We start from the raw sequence: 18653 nt of genomic DNA, 5'->3' as shown, positions 1-18653 counted from the left end.
CACCCATGATTAATAGAGGACTTTACCCATCAGTAAAAGGCTCAAATTGAAATAAAGGGTTTTCAGGTGTTTATTCATGGCTCCTGGTTTAAATACCAAAATCCCCTAAAGTTGGATTCAGCATCTAGATCAAGCTTTTCAAAGAATCTATTTGTCTTTCAAAACTGACGTTAGATTTTTCCAAATGAAGTCTCATTTTCAGAAAAAGGGGAAGGCCAGTCATTCTGAAGATGTGGTGAGCTGTCAAGACAAACATTAATACCTGGTTCTGTAAGGTTTTGGCCAACACAGTGGAGAGACAGTTTCTGTGATGCTCATCGTAAGTAACAGTAGGCAGGAAGCTCACAAGAGACTGGTGTATATACAATTATTTTCCAGTATACAGGCTAAACATCCATCCACAAATGAGTTTTGAAGAATACTTGTTAAAGCAAACCTAATTCATTTTCAGATTACAAGTGGAAAATGAATTAAAAAAAGAAATTGAATGAAATATTTGGCTTGAAAAATTTCTAAATCACTAGGTGCAGATACTGGTTGCAATCATTCTTCCATGTTCAATTTTTAATAGCCTACCCTAAGCATCAACTGTTGGCCACTGTCAGAGACTGCACATCAACCTAGACAAATCCTTTGTCTAACTCTGTCCAGCCATCTTAGATGCTAAAGATATTGAAAGATAAATACACATAGCTGTGCTTCACAGATAGGAACTGGAGTTATTTGAACCTACTGGAAAGAGCTCTGATTTTACCTTCTTGTAATGGATATAATTTAACAGTCTTTGCATACTCCATCAGCACAGAACATACAGCAAGACAGTAGGAGTAATCCTGAAAAATGTTTAAAAGGTGTTCCGAAGATCTGACAACTAAGCAAATAAAAATGGAATTCTGGAAGGCCTGTCCATCTCCATAACTAGCACAAGTGACTTTGCTTACAAGTTCCTTGCAGGCACATTAAGGTCTAGCAGGCTTAGTGTACATTTGAATCTGTAATTTGTATTTAGTTCATGCAAGCAGACTGCCCACAATTACTGGAACTAAAAACTATGCAATTTTTAAAACAGTATCATTACATTGTCTAGAGTGCTTTCTGAGATGGATGCTAAAATAAACAGTGAGAGCTTTTGGTTGTAGGGATATTGTTAGTTGGTTTGGGGTTTTTTTTGGATAGGGGTCGGTGGAGGGTATAACTGCGCTAGACAGGTGGCAGTGTATTTTAAATTCAATTTTTTTAAAAAGTAGACCAGAAACTGGAAGGCTGAATTTCATAAGATTGAATGATTACGCTAAAAATTCCTTGTCCTGGTCAAATTCAAAGCACAATTAAGTACAGAATATTTTCCATTAATTTCAGTGGTAGTTAAACATCACATATGTCAGACTTCGGCACAGATACCATCCAGCTTTACACACTCACTACACGCATGCTGCAGACGTCCACACCTGTTAGAAGAAGACTGTCATTTTCAAAGCATGATATATCTGATCTATTCATGGCTCCATTCATACAAGGCAAACTGCATCCGGGAAACTCCTATTTCTCTTCATCAACAATGTAGGGAAAGCAAGGCTATGATCTTAAGCATATTGGTATGTACTCCTGAGATCCACACTCAGACAAATGAAATCCATCGTTTGCTTCTTGCATATACCCTTGAAATGAAAAGAAATTCTACTAGGATGCCACATGCTCAGTGAACAGGCTTTAGTTTTTGCTATAAGTTAGCCCTCATGAATAAGCGCAACATAAAGCCCATAATTAAATGCCTAAATACAATTTAAATGTTAAACCAAATGAATTACAGAATATATTATTAGACATTGCAATTAAATTCTTAGCACACCATTTAATTTGAGTGACTGACAAGCATTCACTTGAGGATGGAGGAAGGCAGGAAGTTAATATTTATACTAATTCACACGTTCATTTTGAGATTTGTGACCCCAGAAAACTTCTTTAACAAAGGGCAGCAACATGTTTTTAAATAACCACAGGAAAAGTAAACTCCCCACCAACCAAATAATTTTACAGCTATCAGAACGAACAAAACCACATGGAGGACATATTTTTAATTAAATGCAATATAAGGACAATAATGGTACTCAGTCTAAGCAATCACTATCAAAAGGGCTTCAGCTTTTAAAGATAAGTCATTTCAGCATGGCTTACTGTTTTAAGCTTAAGCTGTTTCTGATTATAAAGGAGAGCTTTTAATTAAGATTAGTAAAGCCTAATTCAAGCTATAATTTGGTTCCTTTAGTTAGCAAATGTCTATTAAAACTGAGCAATTAAGGTTAAATGGTTTGAAGCATTTAAAGCACTCCTACCAGCTTGAACTATTATAATAGAAAAGACCATGTTGGTGACTAATTCAGACCAGAAGACATGTATTGCCATTAGGTTTTATAATTCCTTGTTGATTATAAAGTTAGCTAAAAAAATCTATTGGTAAACTAGATTTTCAGCGGAACTTCATTTATTTACATGGTTGTGTATTATAAAGAAAAACACAAACCACAAATCCTTTGACTTGATATATAAAGTTTGCTCCTACTATGACTTTTCTCCCTTGATTTTGTATAGGTCAGTAATAAGAAATACGTATTATGCTTCCCAGCAGCCTATTCCCCCTTTTATTAGTTATGTTCATAATCAGCATAAAGGTTTTGAGGATGTATACCGTGTGGACTTCTCTAAGGTAAAAAAAAACAAACAACCTGTGGTTTGCATTACTTACACAAACAGCCTTTTAAAGCACTCCTACCAGACCTTTTGCCTTTCACAAGTTCTTCAAAAACTGAAGTTCTTCATGCTTGGTCTCATTATTAAGATCAATTTATTCCAGTAAGTTTGAGCAACATCAGCAGAGTGAACTGGAGCCCTGTGCTCCTGAGCACATGACAAGCACCCACACAAGTTTCTCTCACCCAGCAGGACACCTGTAATGCTCACATCCAAGTGGCAAACCTTTCAAACACCACCTGGAGTCTCCAGGACTCCCCACAAACACAAAGATCTTGTTTAATAAAAGAGATAGTGTGGTTCAGGCACCAGAGAGCCTTCTTCATCAAGCACGAGGCATACAGAATGCACTGCGTGTAAACAGGATCATTTAGGTGGCTTTAATTACAAACACTAGGATTTTCTGCAATGAATGACAACTTCACTGGAAACATGCTGGTCCTTTCAGAAAGCACCCCCTTCAGACAGATCTCCACCCTTATGTCCAGGCTCTTCTTAGCTGAGGCAACGTATCAGGTAATCTCAGGACAAAGATTGATGCAGTCTCCCACTGCCAAGCAGGCTACAGCATCTGCCTGCTACCTTCCTTACCGATCACATAACACTTGCCTTGAAACCTCCTGCAGCTACCACCAGTGTCCAATCATAGCATCAATATTAATGGTAATGACTAAAAACCTTCTACTTTCAAGCTGTATGGGAACATGTTCTACTAACTGTTCTACTCGGATACAAGCTGACGCACAACTGCACAAGTTGGAGTTCCTCAGGATACTTAAATATATTTCTGACATAAAGAGACCATAACATTACAAAGCATTACCCCTGCCTTACCACTACTTTTTCCTGACCTTTCTAGAATCCTTTCAACATTATGTTTCATAGCTCCAGACAACAGTATTCTGAATGAATACAGGCACACATGGGTATCCTTATGTGCATACACATTCACTTTGTTGCAGAAAGCCCAACGAAAACACTCGGAGATGTGCTTAAGAAACTTTTACATTAACTCAAGTTATGTGAATAAGCTATTGCAGAAAATGGATGCAATTGCTGCTGACATTCAAAACAGATTTGTGTGTATTCTCTGTTCAGGGAACAAAACCCTCTTGGGTTTTGCTTCATGAGACCACATGCAATACAAGCAAATGATTTTATTTTTCATGCAGTTCACACATATCCTTGAAGAAAAAGAATGTTTAAAAGATTTAAAAGAAACAGTGAAATGACGTAAAGTGCTAGAAGCACAAAGAACACAAATAATTTTTATTTAGGTTTAGAAGTGACTATTAACATAAAACCTTAGTGACACCACTTTGGATTTTATCCATGCCACAAAAAAGCAGTTTTTCCTTGTCAGCTGGGATGGTTAATCATATTATAAACAAAAATCTGAGGGAGTTGTTTTCATTGTTTAAGCCCTCAAGAGAGCTGCAATAGAAAACTTCTTCCATTCTGAAGCCATAATCTCCTTAGATCTTAAACTATTTGCATACAGAATAAGCTGCTTCCATCTTCGCATAATGGAACAGTTATACCTAATGAAAAAGATGATTCCCAAACAAACCATTTTAGTCTTCAGGTTTTTATTTCAGGAAAACAGGCTGAGGATATCGGTCTGCTCCTGCCACGTTCTCTGGCTAGCTCTTACAGGTCAAAATAGTTACAGGTCAGAGAAGCTCCAGCAGCCCACATTCTCTTAGTTATTCCTTATACTCTGAATACGTCTGCATGTTCCAGTCTGATCAGAGGTGAATTTGCTTTGCAAGGAATTCAAGCCAAGCAAAAGCCACAAGGTTCCACTTAAACAAAGCCTGGAACAACAGGCTCTGCCCTCCCATAGGCAAATAGCTCACATTTATCCCCCATAGTGAAGCAGCTTTATGGCTTTAGATCAGTCTAAAGCACAGAGCAGGCAGTACTGCCTTTGTCCAGTGTGCCTGATTACACTTGGTAAAATCCATTAGCAGTAGGAAGCAGAAGCAATCAGCTCTGAGCACGTGCCTATCTGGTGCACGGTGTATCAAGAATATTATTGAGGATCAGGTGAAGTGTACCGCTACAAAAGCGACTAGAATGGTTTAAGAGAAAGTGATTGCGGGAAGGAAGAGGTGGAAATAAGCACTTTGATAGTTTTAATCTGTAGACAGGTGGGAATATTTAAGAAAAACGTGAATTTCTGAATAAACTCAGAATTTGGTACTTCATAGTAAAAATTAAAGGAATATCTCCAAATAATGGTTGTTACGGAGTTTTAAGTTTAGCAAACAGAGGAAAAATGCAAAAAGAATAAAAGCGTAATTCTACTCAGCAAAATTCATGAACATTGCTAGAGATATCAAGTCAGATACATTTCCTCCTGCACACATGCTGCCAAAAAAACTTAAATGTGTATTACCCATACTCCTCATACAGGATAACCCATTTCAGGTATGTCTTCTCCGTGACAGGCGAGACTACTTGCTTCAACAGCAAGTATTTGGAAGCTCTAGCTTCCAAATAACAAAGTTAGAACAAAAAAAATCTAGTGAATTTTTCTTCTGAGAGCAGCAAGAACTTGAATGCAAAGCAGTTACGTATTGTCAGCTATTATAGGTACAGAAAACAACTACTTCTATAGTGGTTCCCATTCTCTGGTCCCTGAAGTACATTCTTCATAGGTTGCTCTGAAAAATAATGTCTCCTGTTTAATTTCATGGATACCACATCAGATACAAAGAGCATAACACTGTATGGTAAAGCAAATGCTCAGCTACAAAACACTGTTTTCCAACATAGTCACCACTTTTAGCTATGCCTTTTCACCAGCAATGAACAAGATCTGCACGCCACACTTCTAAAAACCTGTGCTTGCATAGGTAATCCACTGTCACTGTCACCACTCCTGAAACCCATCACCCACCACCTCACTGTTTGTTCTCCACAAACAGTCAGCAAACCTTGGTGAATGTCAGTGGGTGACATTTTTTCCCACATGGAAGTATTCAGTGACACGTCTTTGCTTCATCCATACTACTATAGCAGACACTGTTTTGCCAGACTGCCCCTCTGCCACCACCTGTCACACAGCAACAAAATATAATGGAATATTGGTGGGAAGGTTCAACCTCTACTGCCATTCCATCAACATCCATCTGTGGGCCAACGTAATAAAACAGGAGGTGTAACCTTTGGAGCCACCCTTGTACATCAGAATCCTCTCCAGAACAATAACAAACAGCAAATCATTATTACGCATCACTCCCTTTTTTTTTTTTTTCAAGTGTTGATGTTTCGTGAGCTTGGTGCTTTATTAAAAATAACATCAGAGTGCTTCATGCAAACTAACGCATGGGAACAACGGTCCAAAGCACCTGCAAAACAAAGGTCTCACATTAGCTTATGAAATGATCTAAGGACTTGTTTTTTCCTTTTCTTTTTACACTGAAGGAAAAACCGTGATACTTTTCAGCTGCAGAAGATGGGCACTGCACTAAGCAAAATAAGATGGTATCATCAATTTAACAAAGCACTTAAAGAGAATTACTTTTAAGGGTAACATCTACTTAAGATTAAACACATACTGAACTAAAGTACTCTGAACATTCAAAGCATTCAACAAAATGGCTCATCAAACTGTGATGTAAATGTAAATGAATCTGATGAGTATCTTAAATGTGTAGGAAAGCCTTGAAGGAGGCTGACAAACTTCTTCTGTTTCTTATCTTACAGCTAGCTTTATGTCTATGCCTCAGGAAGATCATAGCACAGATCCTCCAGAAAGCTACATTAAAGGCACATGCAAGATAAAGACGTGATCTGAGCTCCAGCAAGGGCAGACTGTGCCTGACCAATATACTGACCTTGTATGATGGAGTGACAGCAGTAGGGAACAGATGTCACCTATATGGATTTGTGCAAGGTCTTTGACATGGTCCCACACCACATCCTTATCTCTAACTTTGAGAGAGATGGATTTGAAGGGTGGACTATTAAGAGGATAAGGAAATGACTGCATAGTTGTAGTTAGAGAGTTGTGGTCAGCAGATCTATATCTGGATGGAGGCTGGTGATGAACTCTCTAGCCTTTTGTTTCAGCCTATATAGCACAGTTCATTGTCAGTGTAGAATTGCTTATGATGCCATACTGTAATCCTTTTTCTTTTTTTTTTTTTTTCTTTCCACTTTTTATTGCTTCAGTCATATTCTTCACAGTACAGCCCCACATCAAGTGACTGTTCAAAAAAGCACAATCAAGTGAACAGGAAATCCCTAATCCAGTATGTTGGGAAGGCATGGTATTATTCCTTTTCCCAACCAAATGTACACACAACTTCCCTGCCTTATTTTCCTCCATTCCAGGGCTACCTGAGGCTAGGTGGGACTTTCCCTGTTGTTATGGCTCCCATTCTGGTCCAAAATAGGGTTAAGCTAGCGCCATGCATACACAGGCTGTACTCACCATCATCTTCCACAGGCACAGAGACTGCATCCACCACCTGCAATTCCTATTGCCTCTACAGTGCCCTAGTGGTATCAGAGTAGCTGCTACCTGACTCAAATGCAGAGGAAACAAAATCCACATTAGTGGAGTGTGTCTGAGTAAAGATTAGAAAAGCAGCAGAAAATCAATTTCCCCACTCTTACCATTTGATCAAAGGTTCCCTGACCATCTCTTTTATCAGTGTAAGTTCAGACTCACAAGAATGTGCATATTGGTACTGAGATAGACATACATGCAAACAGTCCCTCATATCAAACAAAAGTTTATAAATCCATGATTTTGTGAAATGATAGCAAAATGCCAAACAATTATGTCTTTCCAGTCATGAGAAAAGAGCCTTTGTGGGCAATGGGAACAGCTGGGATATGTGAACTCAGAGCTGGCAGCATGGGCCAAAAAAAGCCCATGTAGAAAATGAAGAAAAAGGGTAAACTGAGCTGTTGGTAGCTGTTTTGACTTGAAGGTGACTCAAGAAAGAGAGAAGACCAAAGGCCCAGAGATCTTGGTATGGGATAAAACTGCAAGGTAAGAGTACATCACAAATAAAGGTGCAGGTATGAAAATACAGAAAAGTAAAGAGAACCAGTGAAATCAAGGAAAACAAGGCAGTGGGTGACAGATACATAAAGAATGAGGACAAAAGACATACCAACTCTTCTATATTGATATCATATACATCCAATTTATTCATTGTTATTTCTGGCAAAAAAATTGACACAGCATATTTGTTGGAAAGGAGAAGTTCCTGTTAAATTAAAGTTTATATCACTATCAGAGGCCTCCCTGGGTTGTACAGCTCAGCAACTGCTGAGAGTGATGAAATTTTATAAATATCTTTAAGTTCCCAGAGTACTCAGACCATCCAGCAGACAGAGAGCTTATCAACTATTTAGAGAAGTGTCCCTGGAAAAAAGAAACATATCTTTTTCAAAATCAAGAATTACATGTAATTCTTCTGAAGAATTCGGCCATATTTCTAGCTGCATGATATTTGTTTATGCAAAATATAGTGATATTTGTATCCAAAAAGCATTTCTAGAAGGAAAAAAAAAAAAAAGTAGCAAATGTTCTTTTCCTAACTAAAAATGGAAGATTTCCAAACTGGACCACCGGGGGAGCTGTTCACTAAAGCAGTATTATGGGCTGCCAGAAAAGAGTTCTGAGAGGTAGGACAGGCCAGGGAATAAAGGGAGAAAACAAGAGTGCGTGTGACACATGGAGACAGATGGCATGGTGAGAAGTTAAACAGGTCGTGCCATCACAGCGAAGGGCTTTATTGGGTAAACTGCTAAACTAAATCAGAAAAACAAATCAATCTAAAAGGAAAAAAAAATAATCCAAGGCTCAACCCCGGCCAAAACAAGAGCCCTATTCAAGGAAAAGAGAAAGACTGAAGGAGAAAGGAAGAGTTACCATAAGCTGTTAATTCACTTAGGCTGTAATAAAACTCTGTTTTATTACACAGTGTTCTCAGGAGTATTTTCTTGCTTGCTACCTCATCCCCTAAGAAACTCCATTCCCTACAGTAATTCAGGAAACTGGCAAGCTGGGAATCAAGTATTAAATGGTACAAGACCAAAAAAAGAAAAGGAGCACAGACACAGAATACCTCAGAAATGGATACTGGGAGATGCTTTTATCAGTCTAAACAAGTTATCCAGTCAAATGAGTACACAATTTCTGAGAGAAAAAATATTTAGTTACTAGCTCAAATCAAAGAAGCTGGTTTACATTCTCCCCTACTCTTTGACAACATGTAGTTCTTCATTTTAGAAGCTGCTTTCAATGAACTCAGCACAAAAGCTCATACAGAGCAAAGTTACTCTCTGTGTGAGTGCAATAGGGAAGATCTAATGCTGAAATAAACATCACCACAAAACTGGAAGGTGGCTTTGAGCTTACATAGGCTGCTGCAAGTCAACGGGATAAAAAAGACATCACAGGCTTCTAGAACAAGATTGCATCAAGACAACATATCCACTATAGGAGGGCAATGTGAATTAATGTTAATGCTAGCATTAAGGTATTACAGCTCAAAAACTAGAAAGCATGGCAGATTTGATACCTAATGTTACTGATGGACCTAAAGAATACTGTGCAACCTGTTCAAGAGTAATTAGATTAGTGTGAAAGACTCAAGTACTAAACAGACATCAAGTTACAAAATGGTTATACAAAACATGACCGAATTTGCATAATGGTATAAATCAAGCATGAAACAATATTTAGGAATATATAAACACATGCAATATTCCTGCAGCTTTTCAGAAAAAGCAAAGGATGAAGATGTATGTGCTCAAAAAAACCTTTGTTTTTCCAACATATATAGTGGGATATTACTAATGGATATTACCAGTGCCATAATCTGACCAAACCAGCTTTACAGAGCATCTACTTACAAGCAGTGAGACTATGAATGTAGTGCTAATATTCAATCTGTAACGTGTCAATATTTTCACAATCGTAAAAGACGACCATTTCTTGAAGGAATAAATTCACCTTCTGTTGCAATTAGCGCCAATCAATCAGAAAGAAATCACTGATGCTGCCTCATTGAGTAGCATCACTGTTATTCCACTGAGTGATGCAAGAGACAACGCAAGCCTAAGCCCGCTATAGTGCAGGCCTTGAGTCGCATTGGTTTTAGAAACTGAAAGACAAGAAACAATGTTATTTACTTCCCATGGGTTCACTGCTAAAGAAGATCCACTTAAGAAAGAATTGCTGAGAGTGAATTGATGGAACATGCGGCACTTAAAAAAATAAAAATAAAAAAAAAGGGATCATCGAAGGACATCCAGAGGCCCATGCTTACTTATCCCTCCAGACAGGAGGAAGTTTCAGAGCAAGAGACTGTACTGAAAGCTCGTAAAAGAGCTCTGAAGTGCTCTGTGCTACTGCCAGGCTGATTCAGATGAGCTTTGTGACAGTACTTGGATTCATCTTTGAAGAGCAAAAGAAAAATGCAATAGATATCCAAAAGACTAAAGTACAGTTAAAATCCAATGAGTGAGACCAGCTTTTTAAGATAGATAAAATGAGCAAACAAGATCAAAATTGTAAGAACAATACAAAGTCAAGTCTGGAGAAACAACCATTAGTATTCAAATAAGAGTGATGAGGAAATACATTTTACATGTTTTCCCCATTGCTAAGATTTGTTTGCTAAGAAATGTTTAATTCCTTAGAAATAGATCAAACAAATGAGGCATAGGAAGAAATTTGGTCTCTCACCCACAGCATTACTGAAGATGATAAGGAGATTTTATCTATATTTTTTCAGATTCTTTATAAATGGAATTAACTTCAGCGTGTCACTGTGCACACCACAAGTAGATTAAATTCCGGCTGCGCCTTCAGCATGAAAACAGAGTTGAGTGTGACAGTCTCAAAAATCTCAAACATTTACTCAAATAAAAAATTCACTGCCCTGTGATTTCTACTATCTTAGAATTACTAGTTCCAAAGATGGCCTTTAGTTATCAATTTTGAGATAACCTTTACAGTATTCCCTGCTCTTCTGTCTGCAACAACAGATTGTGTCAAAGCCAACACCAAGTGTCACAGAATATTACTGGAAATGGTAAGACCTAGGTATATAAACATAAGTTTTTCCACTCATCCAATTTTTCCACTCATCAAGTACTTCCTGTGTACATAGATGAACATTAGAATCTATGGCAGTAGTTTCAGTGAGCAATGTGTCAGCCCCAGATGTGGAGGAGCATTGCTTAGCGGCACATTTCCCCAGAAGATTCCTTCAGCCCTCAGATGAACCCACGTGTTCAGAATGGACAATGAATACATGTTACCAAATACACGTGTGCCCTGAAATGTGAGCTCCTATCATCAGAGTAAACAAGAGTAACAGCTCCCTTTGCAGATTACCATGACCTGTTCACCTGGAATGACTACTTACAGTAGGAAAGGGACTCGAAATATATCAACATATAACAAACATACGTGACTACAACTGTGCAGGCATACCCCACTATCAATCACACAGTATAATGCTGTTAGCAAAAATTTCCAACACAAGCAGAGAGCTAAAAATCAGCCTCTTGAGGCAGACCCTCACAAGATGTTTTGTCATGGTAGACATATTGCCCTAAGTGAGAAGCCCATCAGCAACACCATGAAACTTCATGATGGAGAAGGATAGTTGAAAGATTCCATTTGGTGAGTGAACTCTTCTGTGCAGAGTTCAAGAAGACGACAACCGTGTAAAAACGAGTACAATAACTGAAGAATAATTACACTGGTACTATGGAAGATAGCAGAGAAAGCATAACGAGAAATACTCAATACTTTTTTTCGGTTTTGCAGTTTTGCAACCCAGAAGTAAAAGGTCCCAGTAAACATCTTCAGGAAAAAAAAAAAAATAAAAAGAATCACACCCACCCAATCATTTTCTCTATGTAAAGGGTCCCATCTATAAGATATCATCCAAAAGAGAAAGAAACTACAACTAGAACAACCTACTGAAATCATCATGCTGAAGTATGCTGAAGGGAAAAAAAAAAAGAATTAAAATAGAGAACCAGCACAACCCATTAACTGTATATAAAATACTCAGATAAAAAAATCATACAGCTTTTTAACTACTAATGGCATGAGGACTTGGTTCAACTTCATCTGAGTAGTGGGAGCAAAAAATTAACCAGGTTTGAGAGCTAAGTCCTCTCATAGATTGTTCAACAATAAAGCAACCTACAACAGCAAACACATAACAATGGCATCAGGGTTTGAAATCCCTTTGAATTTTCTGGATTTTTCCATTGTTTTGACATAATATTGCAGCTAATAACTTCAGTGAGATACTCACTTGAGTGGAGACCAAAAGTTAAATCAGAGAAAATAAGGCCACTGTGTTTGAGATACTGACTAAAGCCTTAACAAAGAAGATGCCCAAAGGTAACAGTAGATCTGTCAGTGCCACAGACACTAAATTAGTTTCAGTTTATATGACATAGATTCTGTATGCTGAATAAAAACAAGCAGGTGGAAGTAAATTGTTTTTTTAAAGATTACCTGGGCTGGACACACTATTCTGTTCCATGGAAATGTCAACTGGAGAATTTGTGGTCAAATTCTGTGGTAATATTTATATATTATATGATATGGGGAAATATTATTATGGCAATGCTGACCACACAGCTTGACAAAAGCACAGCAGGTAGGGCATTAAAAAAAATAAAATAAAAATAAAAATCACAAGTGTAACCTGAAATCTACAAAGGGAAGTGAGAAACAGGACACGAGGAATTAGCAACTCTTCTGTCAAGACAAACAACTGTACTCTGCAGAAAGAAACTTGTCAGATGGATCAAGCAGATGAGGCTACCTATCACAACACTCTCCTCCAGAAAAAGAAAAAACATAAAAATAAAAACAAAAAGGGTAGACCTGGAAACTAAAAAGTCATCCTTAATTATCAGAAAATCTGGAAAAATCCAGTCCAAAGATACTCTGGGGGAAATGCAAAACCCAGAAACAAATTCTCTGTTAAAATAATTTAACATGCTGTCAGGAAAAAGTTTCATTTCAAGTATAATTGTTGCTACAGCTGCCAGTGCGTACTTGAAAGAATGTTACTATCTATTACTATCACTATCTTGTGTACTTCTTCCTACCTTTTGGGTCAGAGCAGCAAAATACACACGATGCTGCACAAGGGGCTATGCTTTATATTTCCAGTCACAACAGAGGCACACGTGAGCTTCAAGGAATCAATTTTTAAACCGTTCACCTTCTCTGAATAAAAAAGTATAAATAAATGCACAAGAGTACACAAAATACATATTTACATTCCAGACATATTTGAGTATGTGCTACGCTGCTTTTTTAAAGCTTAAAAATCATCCAAGTCATCTTAGCTCACATATTTTATCCTGTTCTCCAAAAACTGAGTTTGAATGAAGCAAAATTTAAGACTGATCTTTAAAGAAAGTTAACATGCCCGCCTTCCTACATTAATTCTAATATCTCAGAAGATGCTAATAAAATTTAGATTTTAAAATTTTAAATTGAATGTGATCATACAGGGTCATTTCTTAATGCTCAATGTAGCACACAAACTGTTATTCTGTTTGTTTAGTGTAACCTGGCTGTAAGGGACAGCCTGCACTACAGGGGAGTTGGTTATGCTCTCCTGATACAAAGTAGTACAGTAGTTTTCTATAAATGTCAGCAAGAACTTGGTTAAAATGGCACATAATCTGTACAGAATACATCCTTTTCCCATAGGTGACTAACTAAAAATCTTGTTTAGAAAAGCTTTGTTATGAAGACCTGGAATCATGTAATGACCCAGCTTTGCTACTGGCACGATGAAAACTGTTTGATCTATTACAAGCACAGTCACTTCTATCTTAAAAGATAATTTGTAAAGGCTGATTACTTGTGTAGTCTCGTAATGGAACATTACATCTCAATCCATACGCTGCCAGACTGTTTATTTCTGTCAGTTTGGAGTACTTGACCTTACGATGCAAAATAAACCCACGCTACATGAACAGCAGACCTGAGGAAGAGCTTACGTCTGCCACTGGCTTGTGTGACTCTTCTTCCTTCATCTCTATGGTTTTAAGAAGGACATCAATTATACAAATATTTGTCTGCCACTGAAGGTACATTACTTCAGTAACGAATTTTCAAACTGCTCGGGGATCAAATTAAAAGGGACTACATAAGTAAACTACAACAAGCACCTGAAAGGAAGCTGACAAGCTTTCTGCTTATTCAAAAGTATGACATTAACCACTAACTTCAGATATAGAGATGTCACAAAATCTTTAGAACCATTACTGTAAGAAAAGTTGTCTATCACACAGAGCAATATCTGATTTAAACACCTTACATTAATTTACCCGAGTAATGCTGAACAATTCAGTGTCCACACAGAATATGTTGCAGTCAGTCCCAGCTTACTGTAAATCTCAAGCCCATCAAACACTAAATGCCATCAGACACAGCAGTATGACATCAGCTACAGGAACTGCATGATTCTGTACATCACTGTGCAGAGAAATATGAATGTTACTACTTACAGAATTCTTTTTCCTTTTTTAAATGCACCAAAGCAAGTTAGGCAAAAATAAATACATACAGTAAACACGTAGGAGTACAACCTAGGCTTACTATTAAAAAGAGATGAATAGCTAAAAAATGGTAGTTAAACAGAAACTTTCAGTGTGGAAAACCAACGCAGTGAGAAGCATGAGTGCACTGCAACCTCTACAGTTGTGGCCCAGAGTACATTTTTGCTACAGAGTTCCTTCCCTGGAAGAGATGAACAGGGGACGACAGCGGTGCTGAATGATTATTCTGTCTTTCCTTCTTTGCAAGAAGGAAAACATGGCTTCCAAATGAACAGCACCTCAGAGACACTACAGCACCAAGAGGCGGACAGTAGGAATAGACCTCTGTCAGTTTAAGCCCAAGAGAAAAAAAATAAGACAACCAAACAAATGCTTTATGAGGGCTCTAGAACAAACACTTTGGAAGTCCATGAGGAATAATAATGTGGTCTCCAATTTTTATAGACTTCAGCAAAGCCATTTCTAGATCTTTAATCTTTTTTATAGACTGGCCATGTACATTTTGAAAAAGATTCAGTCTGCAGCAGAGAGATTTGGAAGAATTTATATAGCTGCTGAGCATTTACAAGTGGAAAAAAATAATAATGTCACATTTTTTATTTGCATGGCATTCTGCAGTGACTACCATATCCATTCTTTCCACCAGAGGATAATCTCTCTGCTGAGGATGAGATGAAGTTCATAACACGGCCATTGTTGAAGTTGTACAGAAAAATCTCACTGTGATGGGACCAAGGGAACATGGTGTGAGCTCCCTGCACCTGGGGGGGGGGGGCTGCACCACGCCATGGGCCAAGGCAGGAGCATCACAGGGGACCGGTGCTCCTTTTTATTATTATTATTATTTGGTTTTTTTCCCCCAGATAGGCTGGAGGACACAACCATTTGTGATGGAGGACAATTAGCAAAAGCAGCAGGGGGATGCTTGCCAATAAACACCAAGATTTGAGGTTAAGCAGCTGTAAATCTGCATTAATCGTGCCAGGAATTCAGCTATTTACAAAAGCTTTTAAAGAGCAAACAAATAAGAGTGGGGAGGGGCATAGAGATGGGAAGGGAGCCTAGCTGTCCTTACCTTCGCACTGTTTCCCTTCGCCCTTATAGCCTGGCTTGCAGATGCATTTGTAGGATTTCGGCGTATTTTGGCAAATGGCATCGATGTGACAGTCGTCTGTACCTTCTGTGCACTCATCAACATCTGGAATACAGAATAAACCCAAGGAAGATGTGAGACCTGAGAAGGGAACACACTCCTTGCAGAAGCTGCTCACCTGCCTTCCGTCCTAGCACCATTCTGGAACTGAGAGCATCTAAACTGACATAATCAAACCAGCCAGCGAGTTAACTCTCTCAAAATCTAAGTGCTGGCTTTTTCTCTCCAATAAATTAGGGGTCGCGGTCCCATGTTTCTGTATTAAAACAAGAATCATTAAACTTACTAGAAATTAGTGCCTGTTGGATAGGTCTGGCAGGAGAGATCCCTATCATGGTTAGTTGAAACAAGTGAGAGCTTAAATGAGGAGACAGCAAGCCTATTTGCATTATTTGCATACTGTCGCAAATATATGTTAATTTAGAAAGATATCTCGCAATTTATTTCAGCTATGCTGATGGAGGAATGAGAGAAATGAAACAACTAACAGCAAAACCGTCTTTATCCTTTTTGTTAAACGGCAAAATACAAGTAAATGGCAAACGCTAAGAACCTCGCTCGGTAAGTTAGCGACCTGTACCAGCATCATCAACCGAGCATCGCCTGGAAGGGAGCGGTGCCGGCCGCCGCTGCCGCCTCTAACGCGGCGGGCTCTGAAAGGGGACCGGAGCGCTTTTCTCTCTGTCAGGGGAGGAAGCCTTTACAAACATCTCAGCGGCGGGCATTCGTTTTCTCCCCCGGATTTAAAGAGGAGGGGGGAGGGAGGAGGATGAGAGAGAGGCGAGATTTGGTAGTCGTGGGAATGTTAATGAAGTGAGCATAGGAGACGAGGGGAAAAAAAAAAAAAAAAAAAAGAGCTCCGACCTATTCACGGACGCGGTATGCTGTTAACATGGGAACATTTACAGCCCTGCTAACCTGCCCTGCCCCCCCGAGGTCCCAGTCCTCCTCGTCCCCCTCACGAGGAGCCGCCTCGGTGGGGGCCCGCCCCGTGCTGCCGGCCCCGCGCCCCTCGCTCCGCTCCGAACGGCCTCGCCACGGGGAGGCGGGCAGAGGAGCCCGTGCCCGGCGGGGGCACAGCGGCTGAGCACGACGCGGCACGGCCCGCCCTGAGCCGTCGGGGAGAGGGGAGACTTCTGCTACGATGGGAGGGGGCAACCAGAACGACACACGTGCAGCTGGTTTCATGCCAACCCGATGAGCAGATCCCCTCAAAAGATGCACCAAAGTCAAGCAGTTTGAAATCCTAACGCTAATCCTTTGAGAAGCTTTCGCTCAGCCGCTCCCGACGGTAAGGCGCTTCAGAGCCAGAGAGCGCGGAGGGCTCTGTCAGGGCGCAGATACCGCGGCACTGCCGAGAGGTGCGGGACGGGTTCCGGCTGCCAGCCCGCACCCGAGGGCTGCTCTGGGAAGGAGAGAAGAGTTTCCGCTGCCACACGCAGCGCTGCGTTTTCTCGAGAAATGCACGGCTGCTGCACGCCTCTTCCTTCTCTCTTGCCCTCCCAGGCCAGTTCAGAACTCGCTATGGTTTACATGAGTGCGCTCCGGGCGTGCGAGGCTGCTGCCCGACCCAGACACAGCCCCAGTCAAGCACAAAAAGGATTTCAAAAGAGAGAGAGGAAGAAAAAAAGGAAAAAAAAAAAAAAGAAAAGCGTCGTTTCATGCTTTTAAGTCATTCAAGCGGCCTCACCGCCGCTTCAGAGCGGCAGGGTGACAGCAGCATTCCTCGCAATGTCGTCGGACAACCCAAGCGCGCGGGGCAGCGGGGACACCGCGCAGCAGCAGCGAGAGGCGGCCGGGAGCGGCACCAGAGCCCAAGGGAAGGGCACGGCCCCACGGGACCCCCGCGCAGCATTTCGGGCACTTCACGAACTTCCACACCGCCTCCGTACATTTTGCTGCGCTTCGACTCAGTATCGGGGGAAAGGGGATTTCTCTGCTCCCTCCCCCAACCCCCCGTTTTACCTGGAAGGTTTCTGCCAGCACACAACTTTGGGGACCGCACGCACATCTTTAAGAGATTACCGCTGGCTTACAGCATTCCTAAGCAGATTTTTAACACCAGAGCAAAGGCTTGCTGCTATCATTACTGCTACTGCACAGCCGAGAGCGCGGTTGTTCAGACATACGGGCTCTGGGGGTCAACGCAGGGAAGCACCACGGAGCTCCCGCAGCCGGCGCTCCCCCGCACAGCGCCCGGCGCTCAGCGCGGATTCACCTCACGGGCTCTTGGCTAACTTTGCCCTCCCGCTCCCTTCCCCGGTTCCGGCGCGAGGACGCCTCCGGCAGCAAGGAGCGGCCTCTCCCCGTCACCCCGAAGCGGGAGAGGCTGGCGGGCGGCCCGGAGCGCTGCGGCGTCCCGGAGCCACGGGTGGGAAACGCGGTACGCGGCAGACTCTCTTACCTGCGCTCCCGCTGCCCGCCGCCAACCTGCCGGCCCAGGCGAGGGCGAAGAGCAAACAGCAGCGCCGCGCAAAGCAAACAGTGCCCATGGTAATGATGCGGTCCCGGCCCCCGGTGCCCGTCTGCGATAAGGGACGCGCTCGGGGCCGGCCGCGCGGAGCCGCCGGCGCTGACGCCCTGACAGCGCCCCGCTGATTCGCCGCGGCTCCCGCGGCGGGGGCGGGGCCGGCGCCCGGGGCGGGCCGGGGAGGGACGCACCGCCCTCAGCCCCGGCTCTGCCCTCGGCCCCGCCGGCACGGTGGGGAGGGGGAGGTCGGCGGGGTAGGCCCCGACAGGTGGGGAGCCCGTGGAGGGCTCCTGGGGCCGGCTGAGGGCCGAAAGCTGCGGGGAAAAGGGAGTGGTCCCCGCTGGGTTTGGGGTCGTTTGGGCAATGAGCGTCGCTGTCACCGCCGCCCCGAAGGAGGAACCCTTCCGTGTTAGACCCGATTCCCCTCCGAGGGTGAGAACGCGGCTCTGCGGTCTTCCGGACCGATCGCTTTAAAGGGCTGTAGCAGTTGGCGGATCCGCCGCAAGGACACACTAGTTAGCGCCCCATAGGTAACAACGCCCGGCACGGCCCCGGCCCCGTTCTGCCCGCTTCCTCCCGGTGCCCGCATGTCCCGCTGCAGCAAGCCGGCCCGCAAAGCGTCCTAAAGCCTGAACAAACGGGAAGGAAATGTAAGAAAGCTGCTTCTCCATCACTAAACGCACTGCTTTTTCCGTC

At 41.8% G+C, this 18653-nt stretch overlaps 1 protein-coding gene across 4 annotated transcripts in view; it reads right to left on the bottom strand.

Annotated features, from left to right (window-relative positions):
* Positions 1-18056, bottom strand: part of SCUBE1 (signal peptide, CUB domain and EGF like domain containing 1) — a 204167-nt gene extending 186111 nt beyond the window's left edge. For all 4 annotated transcript variants that reach the window (XM_052690637.1, XM_052690638.1, XM_052690639.1 and 1 more), the window contains exons 1-2: positions 17892-18056; positions 15410-15532 (exon numbers count right to left, since the gene is read on the bottom strand). In XM_052690637.1, coding sequence (XP_052546597.1) covers positions 15410-15532; positions 17892-17979 — 211 coding nt within the window. In that variant the 5' untranslated portion in view covers positions 17980-18056. The remainder of the gene's footprint in view (positions 1-15409; positions 15533-17891) is intronic.
* Positions 18057-18653: the final 597 nt, after the last annotated feature.

The sequence above is a fragment of the Tympanuchus pallidicinctus genome, unplaced genomic scaffold (genome assembly GCF_026119805.1).
Source record: "Tympanuchus pallidicinctus isolate F22 unplaced genomic scaffold, pur_lepc_1.0 scaffold27, whole genome shotgun sequence".
Classification (NCBI taxonomy): Eukaryota; Metazoa; Chordata; class Aves; order Galliformes; family Phasianidae; genus Tympanuchus; species Tympanuchus pallidicinctus.
This window is presented reverse-complemented; position numbering and strand designations above follow the sequence as displayed.